Raw genomic sequence first — 18,084 nt, 5'->3', positions numbered from 1 at the left:
TAAAATTATAAATATTTTAATAAAATAATTATTTATTCTAATTTTAATCATAATCATCAAATAATAATAATAATAATAATTATTTAGTAAATGCTAATAAATATTTTATATACTCGTTACAAATTTAAAATATAATAAAATAAAAAATATAAAAAACATATATAATAAAAACTCATAAATATTATAATAATCTTTGTATGAAATAATTTATGTTATTAAAATAAATTTAATAATTTCACAATTTTGCCACTTTCGAAGGTTTCGTTGTGACCAATTTCTTCATTTTTTTAATTATAAATAGAACAAATACTAAATTTTATAAAAATATTAAAATTATTATTATAATTAATTAATTAATCCCAAATATATATTGCCAGCTCAATATTAAATAAATTCTGAACTTAATAAAATATTAAAATGTTGAATATTTTAATCAAATTTTCTATTAATTATTTATCCTAATTTTAATTATACAATCTGAAATAATAAGTTGTAATAAATATTTTATATACACGTTACGAGTTTAAAACACAATAATGTAAAAAATATAAAAAACATTTTTACTTTCCCATTTGTAATCATCATAAAGTTTTCGACTTTCTCATTAGTTTTGGTGAGAATTTTATTTAATTAAACGTCTAGTTGCTGAAATTCAGGTGTTTTCAGCTCAAATACTCAATTAAAATTTGTATATAATAATTGTTTGTTTAAATTTTAATTTTAATATATTAATAATCTTTGTATAATCATTTGTTTAACTAAAAATACAACAAATACTAAATTTTATAAAATTATTAAAACTTTAAATATTTGAATAAAATTTTCATTATTTTTTATTCTAATTGTATTTAAATAAATCTGAAATAATAATAAATCATGATGTATATTTTATAGGTATAATATTAATATATAATTACCAAAAAATACAAGAAATATTAATTTTTTATTATTAATTATTTATTCTAATGTAAACTATAAAATTTAAAACTTAATAAAGGTTTTATTATTAAATTTAGTTTTCGAAAAATACTAAAATCTTAAATATATAAATAAAATTTAGACATTATAAGATTTATTTTAAATTTTAATTATGATTATATGTTAATTTATTTTATAAAACATTATAATATATATTTTTCTTTTTACAATCGTCACAAGCTTTATTAATGTTAGCAAAGGTTTTAATTTTAAATCTAGTTGCTGAACAATACTGAAAGTAAAAAGATAATTGGTCTTTGTGTAAATTTTTAATATTTTATTGATCTTCTCATGGAGCAATTCATGCTATAAAAATAATAAAATTTAATATTTCGTTCGTTAGTTTTCCCATTTTTGTCGATGGTTTTGATTTTTTGTATTTTCATTCTTGTTAATTGAAAATTAGTTGAATACTACATTTCGTTAAAATATAAAATTTCCGCATTTTTAAAAAATAATTCTGTGTGGAATAATTTATTTTACGATAATAAAATTTACATTAAAAACATAAATGCAATATTTTTTCATAAACGAATTTAAAAACCTAAACTAACCAACACAAACATTTCGTTGAAATTCGAGTTATTTTTATACCTAACAAAAGCATAAAGTACATTAAAATTCGGTGAGAAAACCACCAAGAAAAAACCTGCGGATGGTATGATGGATGGGGTCGCGCCCCGCCGCGGCGCTAAATATCACTCGCCGCCGCCCCACGTCCCCTCACACCCCTCACCGAGTGCAGGAATTGAAAATGCCGAATAAACATATGATGGGCTCGTAAATTTCCTTTGTGTGTGCACACATTCTCGTTCGCCCCCGCGACAAAACTGAAATTTCGTATCGCTCGACGTGATTTGTACTTACGCGGTGGAATCGAACGATGTGTATGTGTGTGTGTGAGAAATTTCTATGGTTATGCCATTAGTTCGACATTGGTTTTTTTTCTTTTCGTTATTTTCGTTAACGTGATACGGCTGCCGGGTTTCTTTTTTTGTTCCGGCGAGATGTTTCGTTTCGGAGTCGTTATTTATGTATACGAATCTTTGACAATTTTTCGGGAAGGGACGATAAAATACGCTTTTTGATGTTTATCGTGTTTATCACAAATAACAAGTTATTATATCATTTTTTTCGGTTACCTTATTTTCCTTTGTTCCCCACGTTTACAGACAATGGGGGAACGTTCGAAATTTAAGAAAATCCATTTCTGCACGTATTCAAGGGTAAGTTAAATACGTTATATTAAAAATAATCAAATTGCAACAGTTGTTGTAGTTATATTAATTAAAATATATATTATTTTTTAAAAATAATTAGAACTAATTATGGTTGCCTATTGTCACATGTTGAATTGTAATGCCATCTCGTTGTCAATACAGACAACTAAAATAATTTGAGTCTATATATTCTTGAAAATAATAAATAAATAGATGATAACTTAGAATGTTGGAATAACAATTTGTACTTTGATCAAGAACAAGTTATAATTTGTAATATATTATATAATTACTTATTTTCAAAATATAAAAAATTAAAAACTAGCTATAGATTTCAGTTCAAAATAATTAAAACGCAATTGTGGTTGCCTATTTTTAATGGAATGCCATCTCGTTTGTCAGTTAACTAAAAGTATATTGAGTATAAATTCTTAAAATGATATATAAACAATATGTTGGAGTCTCAAGTTGTTGTTTGATTGAAAACTATTTATAGTAATAATAATAATAATATAATATAATTTAGATTTTGCCTTAAGTAAAAAAATTTAGGTACTCTATTGTTACTCTAGGATTGTGAATTATGTTTGTTGTTACTATATATTAGTACCCCTCGTGAACCTTAAATCTGTCTTTGTAAATCCCCAGGATGGATCCACCTTGCTGTGGTCCTGGGGCTCAGTACCACTCCACAAGCCAGTGGCGGTGGGAAGCTAACGGATCCCAACACAATTCCTATTATTTCAAGGAAGATTTTTGAATTCGACTAACTGGTTTTGTTCTCCTAAGCTCAGATGGGCCGGTCTCCTGACCTCGCCTTTCGCTCTCTGAGCGTATATGTCTTGCAACGCCATTTTCCTCTTTGCTTTTGTCCATTTGATCAGTACCTTAAAAGTGGGCTTTTAGTCCATGGAAATCGACTCCCTCCATATTCCACCTGGAGGTTCGTTTAAAGAATTTTCTCCTCTTCTATAATTTTTTTTTTTTTTTCGTAAGTAAGGTCTCTTAGATGGTCGTCAGGTGTGACTCAACTGTTTTCTATTATACCTATAAGAAATGGAAATCTATAAAGATATCCTCAATCACTGATTTTTTATTTCAGATAGCATATAAGCCTGACCTGATCTGTATATAAGGCAATTATGGTTGCCTACTATTAATACTAATATTGTGCTGCCATCTCTTTTGTCAGTACAGGCAACCCAAAGTATATTGCATTCCTCGAACGATCAATAATGACAACGACGTACATTTAATATTTAAACTAAATAGACTTTAACGGGCAATAACCGAAAAACATCTATTTTATAACCAAGACGAGGCACGAAGAAGTGAAGTAACATAAGGACGAGTATGAAATATGTGCCGGCAACCGATCCGGCCCGATATAATTATGCTGACGCACGTGCAATCTTGGTAAAAGTACACGTGTGGGAACGATTTATGATTAAAGTTTTGTTGTATTAGTGGCGAAATTAAACCATAAAACGGCCCATCCGGCAGTTCAAGACATGTTTTGTTGGTGGCGTTAAAGAAATCCGACGCGGCCGCGGCCGCCGTCGCCTCCTCCACCGCCGCCGCGTCTTATGTTTTATTAATTGGTGCCGGTAATTAAAGTTTTCGTTTCTGTTTTACTGCACTAATTGCGCCCGCGTGTCCGCAAGTTTGAACGGCGCACCGCTACGCGAATCGTTATTACGTGTTTAAGTGCCGAAACGTTTTTTTAATGGGGTCGAAATTATAAAAATTGTGAAATCCCATTAAACAATTAGAACTAATCACGGCGACATAAATAAAGCGGGCTTAAGACGACGCGAGCAGGCGCCGCGAGAGCCGTTAAAAAAAAAATCCGGGTGACAAATCGTCCTCGGACCCGGAGCATTTCGCATACAGTCACCGTCATCCGTCACGGCACGCCCCATTTCTTTCTTGCCGCGTTTTTCTTCGCGACTTTTCTTTGGTGCCGAGCTTTAATTGCGAACACCCTAATCGTTAATTAAATTGCGGCCTCGGAATTCGGCGCGGTCTTCGGACGATGGGACGGTCCATTAAGTTGCGATTTTGTTTTTATTGGATTTATAGGAATTAGGGACGCAAGGGGAATTACAACAATTGTAGGGCTTATTTCGCATCATTTAAACTAACGAATGATAAAAATTACTTTGGAATATCTTCCGCTTAATAAGGCTCGTGCAATAATAGTAATAGTAATGATTTTTGGTATAAATCCTACCTGTTACACACACCCGAACTTTGACATTTTAATGAAACCTCCCTCTCATAAAATATTAAATTTACATATTGTCCATTTGGTTCAACCCAATACACCTAACAAATGCGCCTGGTGGAACCTCTCTTAATTTAAACAGTCGATGTGTAGATAATCCTTGGGGAATTTTAACAAGGAATATGCATCAGAATCATTTATGTGTAAGCGCAGGGGCGGCCGAGGATTTTACTCAACGGATATTAGCGCTAATGAACCCGATGTATCTTTAATGATCATTCCAGAATCATCTCGCCTCAGCATAATGTTTATTATGTCTGACAACTAGACAAAAAAACTAGACCTGTATTATTAATACTTAATTAAGTTAAGGTTGGGAATTTTGAGTATTTAAAACATCGATTCGATTTTCCAGTTGTACGAATCGGAAACGTTTGCTGAATTTGATGAATGTGCGTGCGTTTTAACGTTATATTTATTTTAAAAAGTTTGCGCCGCACCCAAATATTTGTTGCCATAAGTTATGACTTGTTTGTCTGCGTGACGGTAACATGTAATAGGAAAAACGTGGTACATAAATTAATAAAGCTTTGTTATTGATATGATGGTTTGTGTGCTTTCGAATTTGCCGATTCCAGAATCGAAATTCGACGAGGTAATTTGGAATTGCGACGAAATGTAAATACGCGAGGGGTATGATATGAGTAATTATTAATTTTGTTTTTGACTAACAGTTGAATGTTGGACAAACATTGGAAAGCACATTTGGAGAGAATGATTAAGTAAACAATTTGTTCAATCGTTGAACAAATTTGCATGGTCAGCAACTTGTGTCGTTGATAGCAAAAGTGTCCAAGCATTATAGTCAAATTCTGACAAATTATCTATTTCATATTATACTGGTTTTAATAAAACGTAACATTTATAAACTACAAACGAAAGATATTAGACTCAAAAGAGCTATTCTTACTAAGAAAGAAGATGATTGAGAGTCATATGAACAATCAAAAGATACAGGTATAATCAAGATAAATAAACAAATATATTTCAAAGGTACTTTGAAGTACAAAAAAGATGCCAAACTTTGAAAGGAGCTTCAAATAAATAATTAAAAACAACTGATATTAAACCTATGATAAAAACAAATATAATGAAAGATGTATTTGAAATACATGGATATTGTATTTTAGATAATGTTTATTTCAATAAATCCTCGTTACCCCCTTAACATAGACTATTAAAAATATGCTACTTTTTAGGTTTCTTAAAATTTGTCCAAACATTTCAAAAACAATAAATATTCCTGCTAAACATGTTAAGAATAAATGAATGAATGGAGGAATATTAGAAACTACCAACGAAAGATATTAGACTTAAAAGAGCTATTTTTACTAAGAAAGAAGATGATTGAGAGTCATATGAACAACCAAAAAGTACAGGTATAAGCAACATAAATAAACAAATATATTTCAAATGTACTTTGAAGTACAAAAAATATGCCAAACTTCAAATAAATAATTAAAAACAACATATATTAAACTTATGATAAAAACAAATATAATGAAAGATGTATTTGAAGTGCGTGGATATTGTATTTTAGATATTTTAAATACGTATTTAGCAAATGGTGCATTTCCACAAGCTGGAACTATTATGTTATATTTCCATTGTGAAAAGTTTTTAATTTTTGATTATGCTGACTGCAGTCCTATAAATATATTATTTTTCAACCAATTCATTGTTTATTTATTACTACAAACAATACCCACTTACATATATATCTGTTAAAGAAACACTGCACTATGATAAGGCGATAAGGTTACAGTTTTGAAATGGCTAGCATAAAGTCCAAATCTTAACTTCATTGAAAACATTTAGGAAATTGTGGGTAAAAAAATTTGATCCAAACATAAAGAAAAATCAAAAATTCGTAAGAATTATAAGAACAATTGTATCAGCATGGACTTCAAAGAAATAATAAAGTAATTTAAAGTATAAAATTAAAAAGCAGATTATACCATCATATTTACATAAAAAAGAAGATTTTTATATTAAAACTGACAAAAAAATTATTTAGTAAAGGTTTACAAATGTTAGAATGCATATTACCAAATATCAAAAAGGATTGGGATAATTTTCAAAAATTTAAAAACAAAATTAAGTAGTATATTTTTGTCTTGAATTGAATTTTGAGAGAGATATCATGCATGACCGAGACAATAAAAGATTCTCACTACGAAGCAATTTTCAGACTTTTACTGTCTCTGTCGTGCATGATATCTCTCTCAAAATTCAGTTGGATCTAATGGTTTTCGATTGGTGTATGTGCATATGCTGAATAAATAAATTATTTTATTATTATTATTATTATTTCAAAATTTTGTGAAATAGTGGCATTTAATTTTTTATTAGACTTTGACCAATTGGTTGCAATTTTGATGGAAAAAAACAATTTCGATAAATTTCAACAAACAAATAAACGTAAAAACTACGATAACTATAATTTATATTAAAAAATGACCAACCTCAAAACGTTAAACAGTAAACCTGAAGCTTTATTGACCTTTTCGACCATTCTACACGAACAAAAAATAAACAAATTTGTTTTACGAATAAAAATTATTCATAAAAATTATTGTTATTTCTGTAATTTTAACAAAACCAACGCGTGGAATTAATTAAAACAAATGCGATTTTGAATATCGGAAACGTACGCAACGACGACAAACATTTACCGGGTCAAAATAAATACGGGAACGGGAATCCGCCGGTGCAATTGTAAAACGCATATACGTAAACGACATGCGTTCATATTTTTTCGCTTGTGTAAATATTTGATTGCATAAATATATACACATATAAATGGATAATGTTTACTGAAATTAATCAATAGGCATAAATTTTTGCGCAAAAACATGCTCTACATGTTTGAATCGCAAATATTTATATTACATCATTAATAATACTTTAAAAGTCAGCCGGCTTTATTTATTAGGTCATTTATAAAATATTTAGCCCGTGATATATCAGTGTGTTTGCTAAAAATATAAAATAAATTAAATGTATGCTGTGTTAATATATAATATTTTGCCCGTTTGTAAATATTCACATGTTTTAACGTTTATTAATATTTATTTTACTTAATCGAAACTCGCAGCACTAATAATATACACCTGCACATTATTGCCTCATCATGATCATGATTAATTGGCGGACGCACTGTTTCGAATTTATGACTGGACGTGGTAATTAGTTAAAATTAATTAAATACACGGCGAAATGCTTTAAAAACTTTTTAAAAAGCCACCCTTTTTAACTTTATTCAAATGTAAACACATTTTCCAAATTAAAAGGGGCCCTGTCCTAAAAATAGAATAAATGGACGAATGGACTTTGTTGTAATCAGATTTTTTAGTTGCCATTATCGGATAATCGTATTTGTGTAAGTAAAAAATATTTTAGAATTTAGAATTTCACAAGTGTAAGTTGCGACATCTATTAAACGATAGATACACTAGAAAGTTTTTTTATAGAGGAAACGGCAAGAAGGGTTGAAGAAATGAGAAATTTATAGACGATGATATACAAATCAATAATTCAGGGTTTTGTAACGTTTTAATAGATGGCACCGAAGTAGGAAAAATATAAATTTAAATTGTTTGTGATATTATTTGTATTATTCTCATAATTAATAAGTATCTAGATATGAAACTAAGCTGAACATAATTATAATATATTTAAAAATAAAGTTTGTTATTATTCCCTAAAATAAATCACATAAATCAATCAATATTCAATAAATTAAATAATATTATACCAATAATAATTATTAATACAGGAATTACATAGATAAAAGACTATCTATCGATTTACTATTTTATCTGCACAACAAACATTACTCCGTATTTCGCGCCACCAGGGCACTTCGTATTTCACATTGCGCCTGTCGAAAACACGGAGCGTTTTGAAAGTTTCCCATTTTCTCGATGTGCGACGTTCAAAAATGTTTTCGAAACGAGTTGGGGTGATTTTCTGTTTGATTTTGTGCAACTTTTTTCACTGCTGTTGCACTTTTAAAGAACAAGAACTACAACGAAACGTGATTGATTTGTAAGTAATATTTTTGTATATAATAAATAATTAATAACCATTATTTTTTATTTTAAAATTATGGATAATTTATCAAATTATTTACTATATGTTTGTCATGTATTTGTATTTTATTTTACTGGGTTACTCCATTAAAAATTATTATTATTATTTTAATTATATTTAAAGGTATCCAAATATTTTATGCAAAGTATTTATTTGTTTAAATTAAGTAAACATTTAATATTATTTATATTTTTTAAACAAAAATATAATTATAAAAAAAACAGTATAAGAATCTTTTCTAGAATTGAGAAAATGAGCCAAACAAATTAGATTATCATGAATACATTCATTTGTGTAACAATATACAAAATTAAATACCAGTTTTTTCCCCCGTACATTTCTTAATTTTCCTTATTACCGTTATCGAATTAGCTCTGTACGGTTCCGAAATTAAACAGATTATTTCCTTAGACTTATATTTGTTTGAAACGTTTCAATTCGTAATATCCTCCTATTTTGTTTTGCGATTCCGCACTTGGTCCAGATTCTGTGCGGCGCCTGTATGTCTATCACTCTATCGATTGCACGGACAATGGCGCCAGAATAACGCTTTGAATGTCTAAGACAACGTCTGTTACTGTGTCAGTTCCCTCATCAATTTTTCATTAACTCCTGTCGTCCATTAACAGAGTGAAAATATGGGCTAATGAGATTGGAAAAAAACTCTTCCACCTGAGCAACACGTTGACGCAACCGCAGAGGGTGGAAGATAGCTTCAAACACCTCAAAGACCAATTAGAACGAGTTGAGGGTATGCAAATTTTGCGAAAGATCAAGGAGGACATGAGGACTATTATGGCCAAGAAAACTGAGGCTGTCAAAGTACATTTTTACCACCTCAAAAACTTGAATATTTTTAAACATGTTATATTTTGTAGAGAATCGCTGAATATGCAGAATTTTTGTCGTATTATAGAAAAAACGAACCGCTCTTTGCTAACAGTTCATACCAATATTACAACGCTGACAACGTTACGGACATAGACGACGATGACGAAAGATTGAAAGTGAACTACGACATCCAGTTAGCTGAATGTAACTGGTTCTGCCAGCAAAGAAATTTAAAACCACTCGACCACAACTCGTTCACTCGAGAAGAATTGGACGCTTTGTATAGAGTAAAGAACGCCAACGACGAGAAAAACGACTGCGATTGCACCAATCAATTGGACCGGTATTCGGATAAGGAAGAAGAGTTTTATCTTACCTTGCCGATGGAGTACGACGCCAGGTTTGGAGAGAATGTCAATTTGAATATGAGCATCATTAAAACGCCCATCAATGTTTATCATAGAGGTACTAATGGTGAAATACAATGGCCAAGATTTTCAATGGGTTTTTTTAGATGAGAAGGTTCTCGAAGGGATCAGATGGTCTGAAGCCCTGGATTTTGTTTTCAAGGACAACATGGCTAAGGATCCGACTTTGACATGGCAATATTTTGCTAGTCCTCATGGCTTTATGAGGCACTATCCAGGTGATTATCCGAACATTGATGTTTTATAAGTAGATAATGGGGATGTTTCAGCCATAAAGTGGTCGACCGAAACTTATGATCAAACTTACGATTTCCGTACAAGGTCGTGGTATACAGAAGCCATGACATCACCAAAAGATATAATGATTTTAATGGATAATTCCGGCTCTATGGTGGGAACACATAGAGGTTTGTGCAGTCACATCGTCAACGATATTTTAGATACTTTAAACGACAACGACTTTGTCAACATTTATATTTTTAACAACTCCACCGAACCTCTCGTGGGGTGCTTTAACAACACTTTAGTACAAGCAAATGAGGAAAATCTACGCTTGCTAAGAGAAAGTCTTCCTGTTTACGAAGACATCTTCGTATCAGACATAAGTGTAGCTTTGGAGAAGGCTTTTGAAATCTTGAAAAACTTCCGAAGATTCAGCACTAGTAATCAAACTCAACTTTTTTTATATTTTTGATCACCTTAATTATTTTAGGTGCAGCTTGTAACCAGGCAATAATGTTGATAACTGCAGGAATCGACTATGACTTCAACTTTGACCTATTTAAATTGTACAATTGGCACAGCAACAACCCCGTTAGGATATTCACGTATCAAATTGGCAGTGATTGTACTGATGCCAGACACATGGAGTGGATAGCTTGTGCAAACATGGGTAAAAGTGTTTTACTTCCACTTGAGTTTATATACTTCCATTAAGTGATTATTGAAATATATCAATTTTGCAGGATATTATGTTAACATGACTGTTATGTCGGATGTAAGGGAAAAAATTTTGAATTACATGAACGTCTTATCCAGGCCTATTAATTATAATTATACGCATAAAGACAGCGAAGTTTGGAGTTATTTACACGTAGATCTGGCCGATAGAAGGCTTTCCAATTGGCTCTGGCGGAAATTCGAAGGCAATAGGCAACGAGAAGTATTTTTGGATCATGTTAAACGAGATTACATGAGACTAAATAAACTTTTAACCTCAAGAGGGCACATGTTACTTAAGGAGGAACACGTTAGTCTAGTTTTCCACTTAAGCCACGAAATTGAAAGTTTACTTTTTAGGAGTACGAAAAGTACAAGACGAAATATATGGACTACAACTACATGACTACAGTTTCCCTTCCAGTTTATGGAAGAAGGGACAATGAGGTTTGTAAAATTTCCTGTAAAGATAAATTCTGTGGGAGCTTGCAGGAGCTTTATATCGATTAGATTCAGACAGGAAGGTTCATCCTGCTTGTGCAGTAAGAGCTATTCGCTCCTAGATGGCTCTACCTAATCTAGACTCAATTTTTTCAGAGCTGAAGCTAATTACTTAATTAATCCTTTTTCAGATTGACTTAATAGGTGTAGCCGGAGTTGATTTGCCAATTAAACTGCTTAAATCTTTAATACCTTACCACAGAGTAAGTTTTGGATTATTTTATTTTTAGCTTTAATATTTTTATATTTTTTTAGCTTGGAACCAATGGATATGCCTTCATTTGCACCAACAACGGATACGTTCTAACACATCCTGATCACCGACCTGAAGTAAAAAAGTACTATTTATTTCAGTCAAAAATTATTAAAATGATTAATTCCAGTTTGAAAACATCTTAAAACCGACATTTAACAGAGTCGACTTTCTGGAAGTCGAAATCCTGAACGACGAAAGCGAACCGCGCCTCTTCAACGAAACGATCGTCTCGGTAGGTAACTGAATTATGTATATCATTAACGAGAACAAACTTTGACTCTAAAAAACGGGACACACCGCTTAAACAAAATTTAATTATCCACTCAGTCGATATAAATTTTAGCGGGACACTAAAGGAATGTCGTTAAAAAGCCGGAACTTTAAAAAACTTGGTATGTTGTCGGTATATATAAAATTATGAAATCGAATTTTGAAAGTTTCAATTGAATTGTTTTTACAATACGTGACTCGCGGCGTTCAATTATATTTGCTTTCAAGATTTTAAGTGGATTTGGGTTTTTGTTCGTTCACAAAACGTCCAAAACATAAATATATATTACATGTACATCTAGTTTAATTGTTATGGTTTTTTAGTTGAGGGAAAAAGTGGTGAATCACACTGAAAACCAGCAAACTTTACAAGTCAAATTCACCCTTAACGAAATGGTAAGAGGCGTTTTAATTGTCTGCTGATTTCACACGTCCAACACTTTCAGAAACGTGTGATATTAAGTGGTAGGGAATATTTTCTCATGCCTTTGGGTCCATTCACTCTCGGAATAGTGCTGCCACAAAAATATGGACGAGTTAAAATTAGACCTAGTGCGACTAAAAACTTCGCTGCTGCCATGGGATTATTAAAAACTACATACTGGAAGGTCCATCCGGATTGGTAACAACAAAATTATAAAATAAACCTTTAACTATTATAACTGGGGAGGATTTTAGGATTTATTGTAAGTCTTGTGAAGGTGCCACTCCTGAAGACAAAATCAATAACTTTTTGAAAACTAATCCCGCCCCAAAAGATATGGGTGAGACAAAAACGAATTATGGTACTTCATCATTTAAGTTTTAATGTTTTAGAACCTTTGTTTAGTTTATTGCTCCATGATGCCAATAATACAATTTGGTTCGAAGATCCTTTGGACACAGAAAAGGACAAGTAAGCTGTTTTCCACAGTCAAAATTTTATTTTATTGTGTATTTCCAGGGTCATTCGAAAGTATTTCGTAAACAAAATCTTCCTGTCAACTCATAGCGGATTGACGAGATGGAGAAATTTCGACGTCTCCTTCATAGTCGTCGAAGACGACAAAGACAGTTTCGAGAAAAGAAACAACCGCTCGATAGACGAAGATTGGTACAGGAGGGCTGTGGAAGAGAACTACAATGACGAAAGGAAATTTTTGTACTCCGTCCCTTTCGAAATATCAGGTGATTTGTTTTAGACTCGATGCATTATATTACACTGCTTTTAATGTACGGCAATAGTAGTTTAATGTTGTCGTTATCCAAAAATCTGCATGCAGTATTGACGGATGGCTCGTTAATCTCATGTTAATACATTAATGGATGCAGAATTTGATATGCAAAACCAGGCTACATGCGAGCGATAAAAACCAGTGAAACGACCAATAAATCACGTCATTAGTTTAGATTTTATGTTAATTTGAGTGTGCATTTATGTTTAGCAATTTTCTGCTACGCATTTTGATATCCCTTGTTGCCAGGCTATGAAAACAACACGATGATAACGGGAACGAAAGCGATATACCTGAAGAACAAGAACATGAAGACGCCAATAGCTGTAGTAGGACTTCAATTCAATCATCGAGCGATGTACGAACTTTACAACGAAATTACATTGAAAAGTCACAATAGGACAGTCAAGGTAAAACATCGACCTTAAAATGGGGCGTTTAAAACTAACGACCGCGATTTATTAATATTAACTTACGATAAATTCTGGGGGACCCAATTAGTTCTTTAATTATTGAACCCGATCTCGTTTATTTATGGTGTCGAAGCATGTTTCGGATGTCTGGGTTCTGATCCGATTACCGATAAAACTGGAACGCTAGGCAAACAGCAGGAACTTTACTTGGATAATATAAAACGATAATGTGTTTTAAGGGTGCGAGATGAAAAATATACAAAGCCATCGATATTGTTTATTAACATAATCCGAAGCTTCAGCTACAAACAATTTACTGGCACAAGACGCCTTGATAGGGCAATTTGTATTTGCGAAAATCTAATTTCCGCCCCTAATTCACAGTGTGGCACGGGAAGACGTTGCAATATCACCTGTGAATCGGACTATCTCAACTGCTTCATCCTCGATAACAACGCCTACATCGTGCTGAGCGACGAGATCGAGTACACCGGACGTTTTATCGGTGACATCCGGGCGGACATCATGTACCATCTAATCGAGGACGGTGTGTTTGAGGACACTCGGATGTTCGATTATCAAGCCATTTGTCAGAAGGAACCCCCCAAGAAGAGGAAGAGAAACGCCGCCGGGAGTCCGGCCATGCGATTCAGAAAAGTGAGTCCAATTATTCCTAATGAAATTACATCAATAGTCAAATGCGCCAGCTTGATAATAAAATTGACTCCATAAATATTGAATTTCCATTTGCACAAAAAGTCCCCCGGGCGTTTTTTGCCCGTGCAACCCGCAACACCCAAATAAATACGCCGGTGCCCCGCCACATTCAAATACTTATCTGTTTTTGCTGCCATTTAAAGCCGTTACAGTTGCGACGACTGAATAAAAGATCGCGGTGTTTTTAATCTGGGAAACAGCGAAGACACACACATATAAATTTCCTTTCGGGGAATTAAGATAAGACAACAGAACAAAGATTCGCCCCAGCTCTCTGAGGTCGAATTGGTAGTGCTTTCAAAGTGTCGCTTTGTGTTCGGGTCCCCGAATATTATTCAACACGATGTACTTACTAATATAGTTTTTGTACGCATCTGTCCCGAGACTCATTACGTCGGAATTGCCTATTAGAGTCGGTACGGAAAAAAAAGTCTAGTGGCCTTATTTAAAATTAGATTACGGCCTCGAATGTGCAATCTTTTACTGGGATTGAATGGCGCAATTGTGACATTGATGTAATGCGATTTCGAGGAAATTTGTTGTCGGATTTTATTGCGAATTGCACCAATTGTTAGTGGGTTGGATTAAATAAATCGGCTTGTTAGGTATTAAGCTGTAGCCATTCAAAATGGTGATGAAATTTAACTTTATTAAATTGAATAATGTTCGAATCAGGAAGTGGTAACAAAGCAAACGTGCATGGTTGAATGCTCAATAAGGGGATGGAGGTTCCAACAAATATCTCTTGAAATTGTTTTCCATTAAATGTAAATATGTTTATAAAGATAGGGAATTCAATCACTAATTCCATTTTCATTGTGTGCTTTGTAATAGGTCTTATAATTTAAGCTGATTTCGTCAAAATGAGATAACTTGTTGTGTACCATTTAATTAATGTTGTTTTATATAGATGTTCCAGCACCTCTTGGGCATTACCAATTGGGCCCTAGCTACTATTTTATTTTGGGTGAAGTCCATAGTGGCAGGTCCAAATTATCAAAGTTTAAAAGAGGACACGATTGCAGTAGAAAAATTGGAAATCAAAAAAACTTACCCGACGCCATGTGATCACGAATTCTGGTTGTTCACTCTTAAGGACAAATTCAGGAGCAGCGTTTACCACGAAAACGCCACAAAATTCGACTGTGAATGGTAAGAAGTGTTTAATTTCATTAATTAATACACTGTTTCAAAAAATTAACGCACCACCTGTAATTTTGGAAATATTTTTTTCTATTTAAGTAAATAGTACATTGTTTGTAATAATTTTTTTTTTCAATTAGCGTTAATTGTCACATATGCAACGGCAATCTAGAAATTTAACATGACAATTATAGGTTTCTTGAAACGGTGTATTTAAAAATAAAACTGATTTTATATTGAAATTTGGAAAGTTTGTTGCTCATAAATTATTTTAAACAGAAACAATTTGGTTGTTTAACTCCCTAATTGGATGGGTCCTGATTTATTTTAAATTTTCTTATAAATAGATTGAGATTCAACAAACAAAACATTTATAAATTACGTTCCAATCAACTTGACGTCCCTGTGAACTTCGCATCTGTAGATGATTATTCATCCGCCCACAAATTTCGTTGAGTCATTGACATTATTTACATTTACCCGCTGTTTTTCCCTGTTCCGGGCAAACAACTCGCCGGAAACTGTATTCGAAGGATTCAGATCATTTGAATTTATGGACGGGAAGTATTGAAGGATCGAACCCTTATCGGCTGTTTATAAGCTATATCGGTGGGTCATTGTAAGGTATAAGAAACGTGATCGGAAAATTCAAAGAATTTAAACGTTCACTCGGGACCAACCCTCAAAATCAACAAATCAATACGTGCAATAAAAAAATTACAAGTCAGCGAGAATTGAAGCGAATTAAAATTGAGTGTTGCACTGAAATATACTCGAATAAATCCGAATTATCTTAAGAATTCTGAGTGTATGCCATGTCAATAATTCAGCATTTTGAATTCTATAAGTTTCCACCGCGTTTATTTATTCCCGACGGGAAAATTGGATTTAAGAAGTTCCGTATAAGCGCTGTTGTGTGCAATGATTCTCATGGAAATTGTATTTCGATGCAGTTGGCAAAACAAACTCCGATTTTATTTTCTAAACAATGACTGAATTGTTGAAGCAAAAGACCCATTTAAAGAAACTCAAGAATGCATTTAAATAAACTAAGGTAAAAAAACCGTCGTCTCTATTGGTAGTTTCTTGCAGCTAATTAAATCAGTGCGAAAATTGCCAATGCGGTTTGTTTACAGGCCCTACGTTGTGGAAAAGATACCCGACAGTAATCTGTTGTTCCTTGCGATTAATGGCCGATGTAAATTCGGCACAAAAACTTACATCAACAGTCCCCAACCGAAGGAGATAATTTACAATGAGACTTTACCCTGTTACATAGCGACAAGAAACAATTACACGAGGAGGAGCTACATGAATTGCTACAGTCATGACGAACGTGTAAGAAACGCATTATTTTGTATTAATTACCGTCGTTTTCGCACTTGTGTTTGTCAACAATTATGTTTGTTTGATGGCGACAAAACAGTGTCGTGGTTTCCTTGATTTATTTAATTCGTGTTTAATTAATAAAGCCGACATACTGGATGATTTTTTGTTGTAGGAGATGGGATTAAACGAGAGAGATTCGTTTTACTGTGGCCACACTTGGAAGAAGCCGAAGGAACCTGGTTGTTAATCTTGGGCTTTATTAAATTTAAATTATATTTTTCTGTTTGTATTCTCGCTTTAGAATATAAATATTGGACTGAAGGTTATTTTTATAATTTAAACCCAACTTCTAAAATCAGTTTGATGTAAAATTTAACTACATAATAAAACATTTACATTTTAGCTATTAAAATAAATTATTTAACATCAAAAAGTACATAAATGTACATCAGTTTACTATTGATTAGAGCGTGCATTTGCGAGGAGGGGATTAAATTTCAAAATGAGTTAATACTAGGACAACGTCAAGAACGGATGTCAAGTTAATGGTGTAATTAAGAAAGTACACTTTGAAGCACTCTGTGCCAAGGTAAATGAGGTTTTATATCCTCATTATGTTTTAACATGATTTATTATTAATAAGTTGCTCAAATTGACAAGAAACATGGCAAAAAATAAGGGACAACAGTCTATTTTATTTGTTTTTTGAAAAACAAAATAAGAGAAATAATTTCATAGATTAATAAAGTTTTGGGTCATTAGCATATGACAATATTTTCATAATTGCAACAAATTAAATTTTATTTTATAACGTCAGTAAATTTTAATTAAAACCCAAATGTTTTTCAACCATTAATTAAATGGTAGCACACATAAATTCCGTGACAAGTAAATAAAATATGGTTTTGAACCAAATACATTCGGTTTAGTTAGTTATTAGAATAAATTATATTTACAATTAAATTTAACTGTACTATTAATATTCACATTAAACAATACAATAAAATTATTTAATTCATACATTACTTACCTTAATTAACTTCCATTATTAATTGTAAAAGCTAGGAATAACTAATAATAAAAGGAAACACGTTTACAATTTTAATAAATTTTTATTAAAAATTATGTTCACAAACTTACTCGAATTACAGACTATGAAAGACAAAAAATCCATATAAAAGTGTACACAAATACCAAAGAGAAAAAAACCTCCCCTAGACATTTATCGAAATGCCATTTCGAAAGGTGTATTCGACTCCATAATTATTCATCCCGTTCATAAATCAAAATTATTTGGCAGACAATATAAAAACTATTGGATGTTTTTAAACAATAAAGCAATAAATCAGCCCTGTGTCTGACAAGCGGTGAACTTTATTTAAGCTTGTCTTAAGTTTTTTTTTTATTTGCCTCAACCCCACACTTTGTCTCTCATTACTTTCGACTCCGTTCCAGTTGTGGAA

General features: G+C 32.2%; 1 protein-coding gene across 1 annotated transcript; it reads left to right on the top strand.

The window, feature by feature from the left end:
* Positions 1–8,405: 8,405 nt before the first annotated feature.
* Positions 8,406–16,931, top strand: LOC109600341 (voltage-dependent calcium channel subunit alpha-2/delta-3-like). The gene is made up of 21 exons (XM_049970049.1): positions 8,406–8,535; positions 9,210–9,402; positions 9,459–9,876; positions 9,926–10,057; positions 10,109–10,501; positions 10,552–10,731; positions 10,805–11,088; positions 11,139–11,225; positions 11,411–11,482; positions 11,535–11,609; positions 11,663–11,767; positions 12,130–12,201; positions 12,252–12,427; positions 12,484–12,569; positions 12,622–12,700; positions 12,749–12,972; positions 13,269–13,429; positions 13,817–14,089; positions 15,060–15,301; positions 16,429–16,630; positions 16,794–16,931. The coding sequence occupies exons 1-21, from the start codon at positions 8,429–8,431 to the stop codon at positions 16,866–16,868; spliced, it is 3,636 nt and encodes a 1,211-aa protein (XP_049826006.1). The 5' UTR covers positions 8,406–8,428; the 3' UTR covers positions 16,869–16,931.
* Positions 16,932–18,084: the final 1,153 nt, after the last annotated feature.

Source organism: Aethina tumida, chromosome 7, assembly GCF_024364675.1.
Source record: "Aethina tumida isolate Nest 87 chromosome 7, icAetTumi1.1, whole genome shotgun sequence".
In the NCBI taxonomy this organism is placed as follows: domain Eukaryota; kingdom Metazoa; phylum Arthropoda; class Insecta; order Coleoptera; family Nitidulidae; genus Aethina; species Aethina tumida.
The sequence above is the reverse complement of the archived record's forward strand: the minus strand, read 5'-3'. Positions and strand labels throughout refer to the sequence as shown.

Excerpts from the sequence above, each read along its gene's own strand:
- LOC109600341 (XM_049970049.1), top strand. The coding sequence starts at position 8,429 with ATGTTTTCGAAACGAGTTGGGGTGATTTTCTGTTTGATTTTGTGCAAC. Across the intron at positions 8,536-9,209 it reads CAACGAAACGTGATTGATTT|AGTGAAAATATGGGCTAATG; the intron begins GTAAGTAATATT and ends GTCCATTAACAG. Across the intron at positions 13,430-13,816 it reads GTCACAATAGGACAGTCAAG|TGTGGCACGGGAAGACGTTG; the intron begins GTAAAACATCGA and ends CCTAATTCACAG.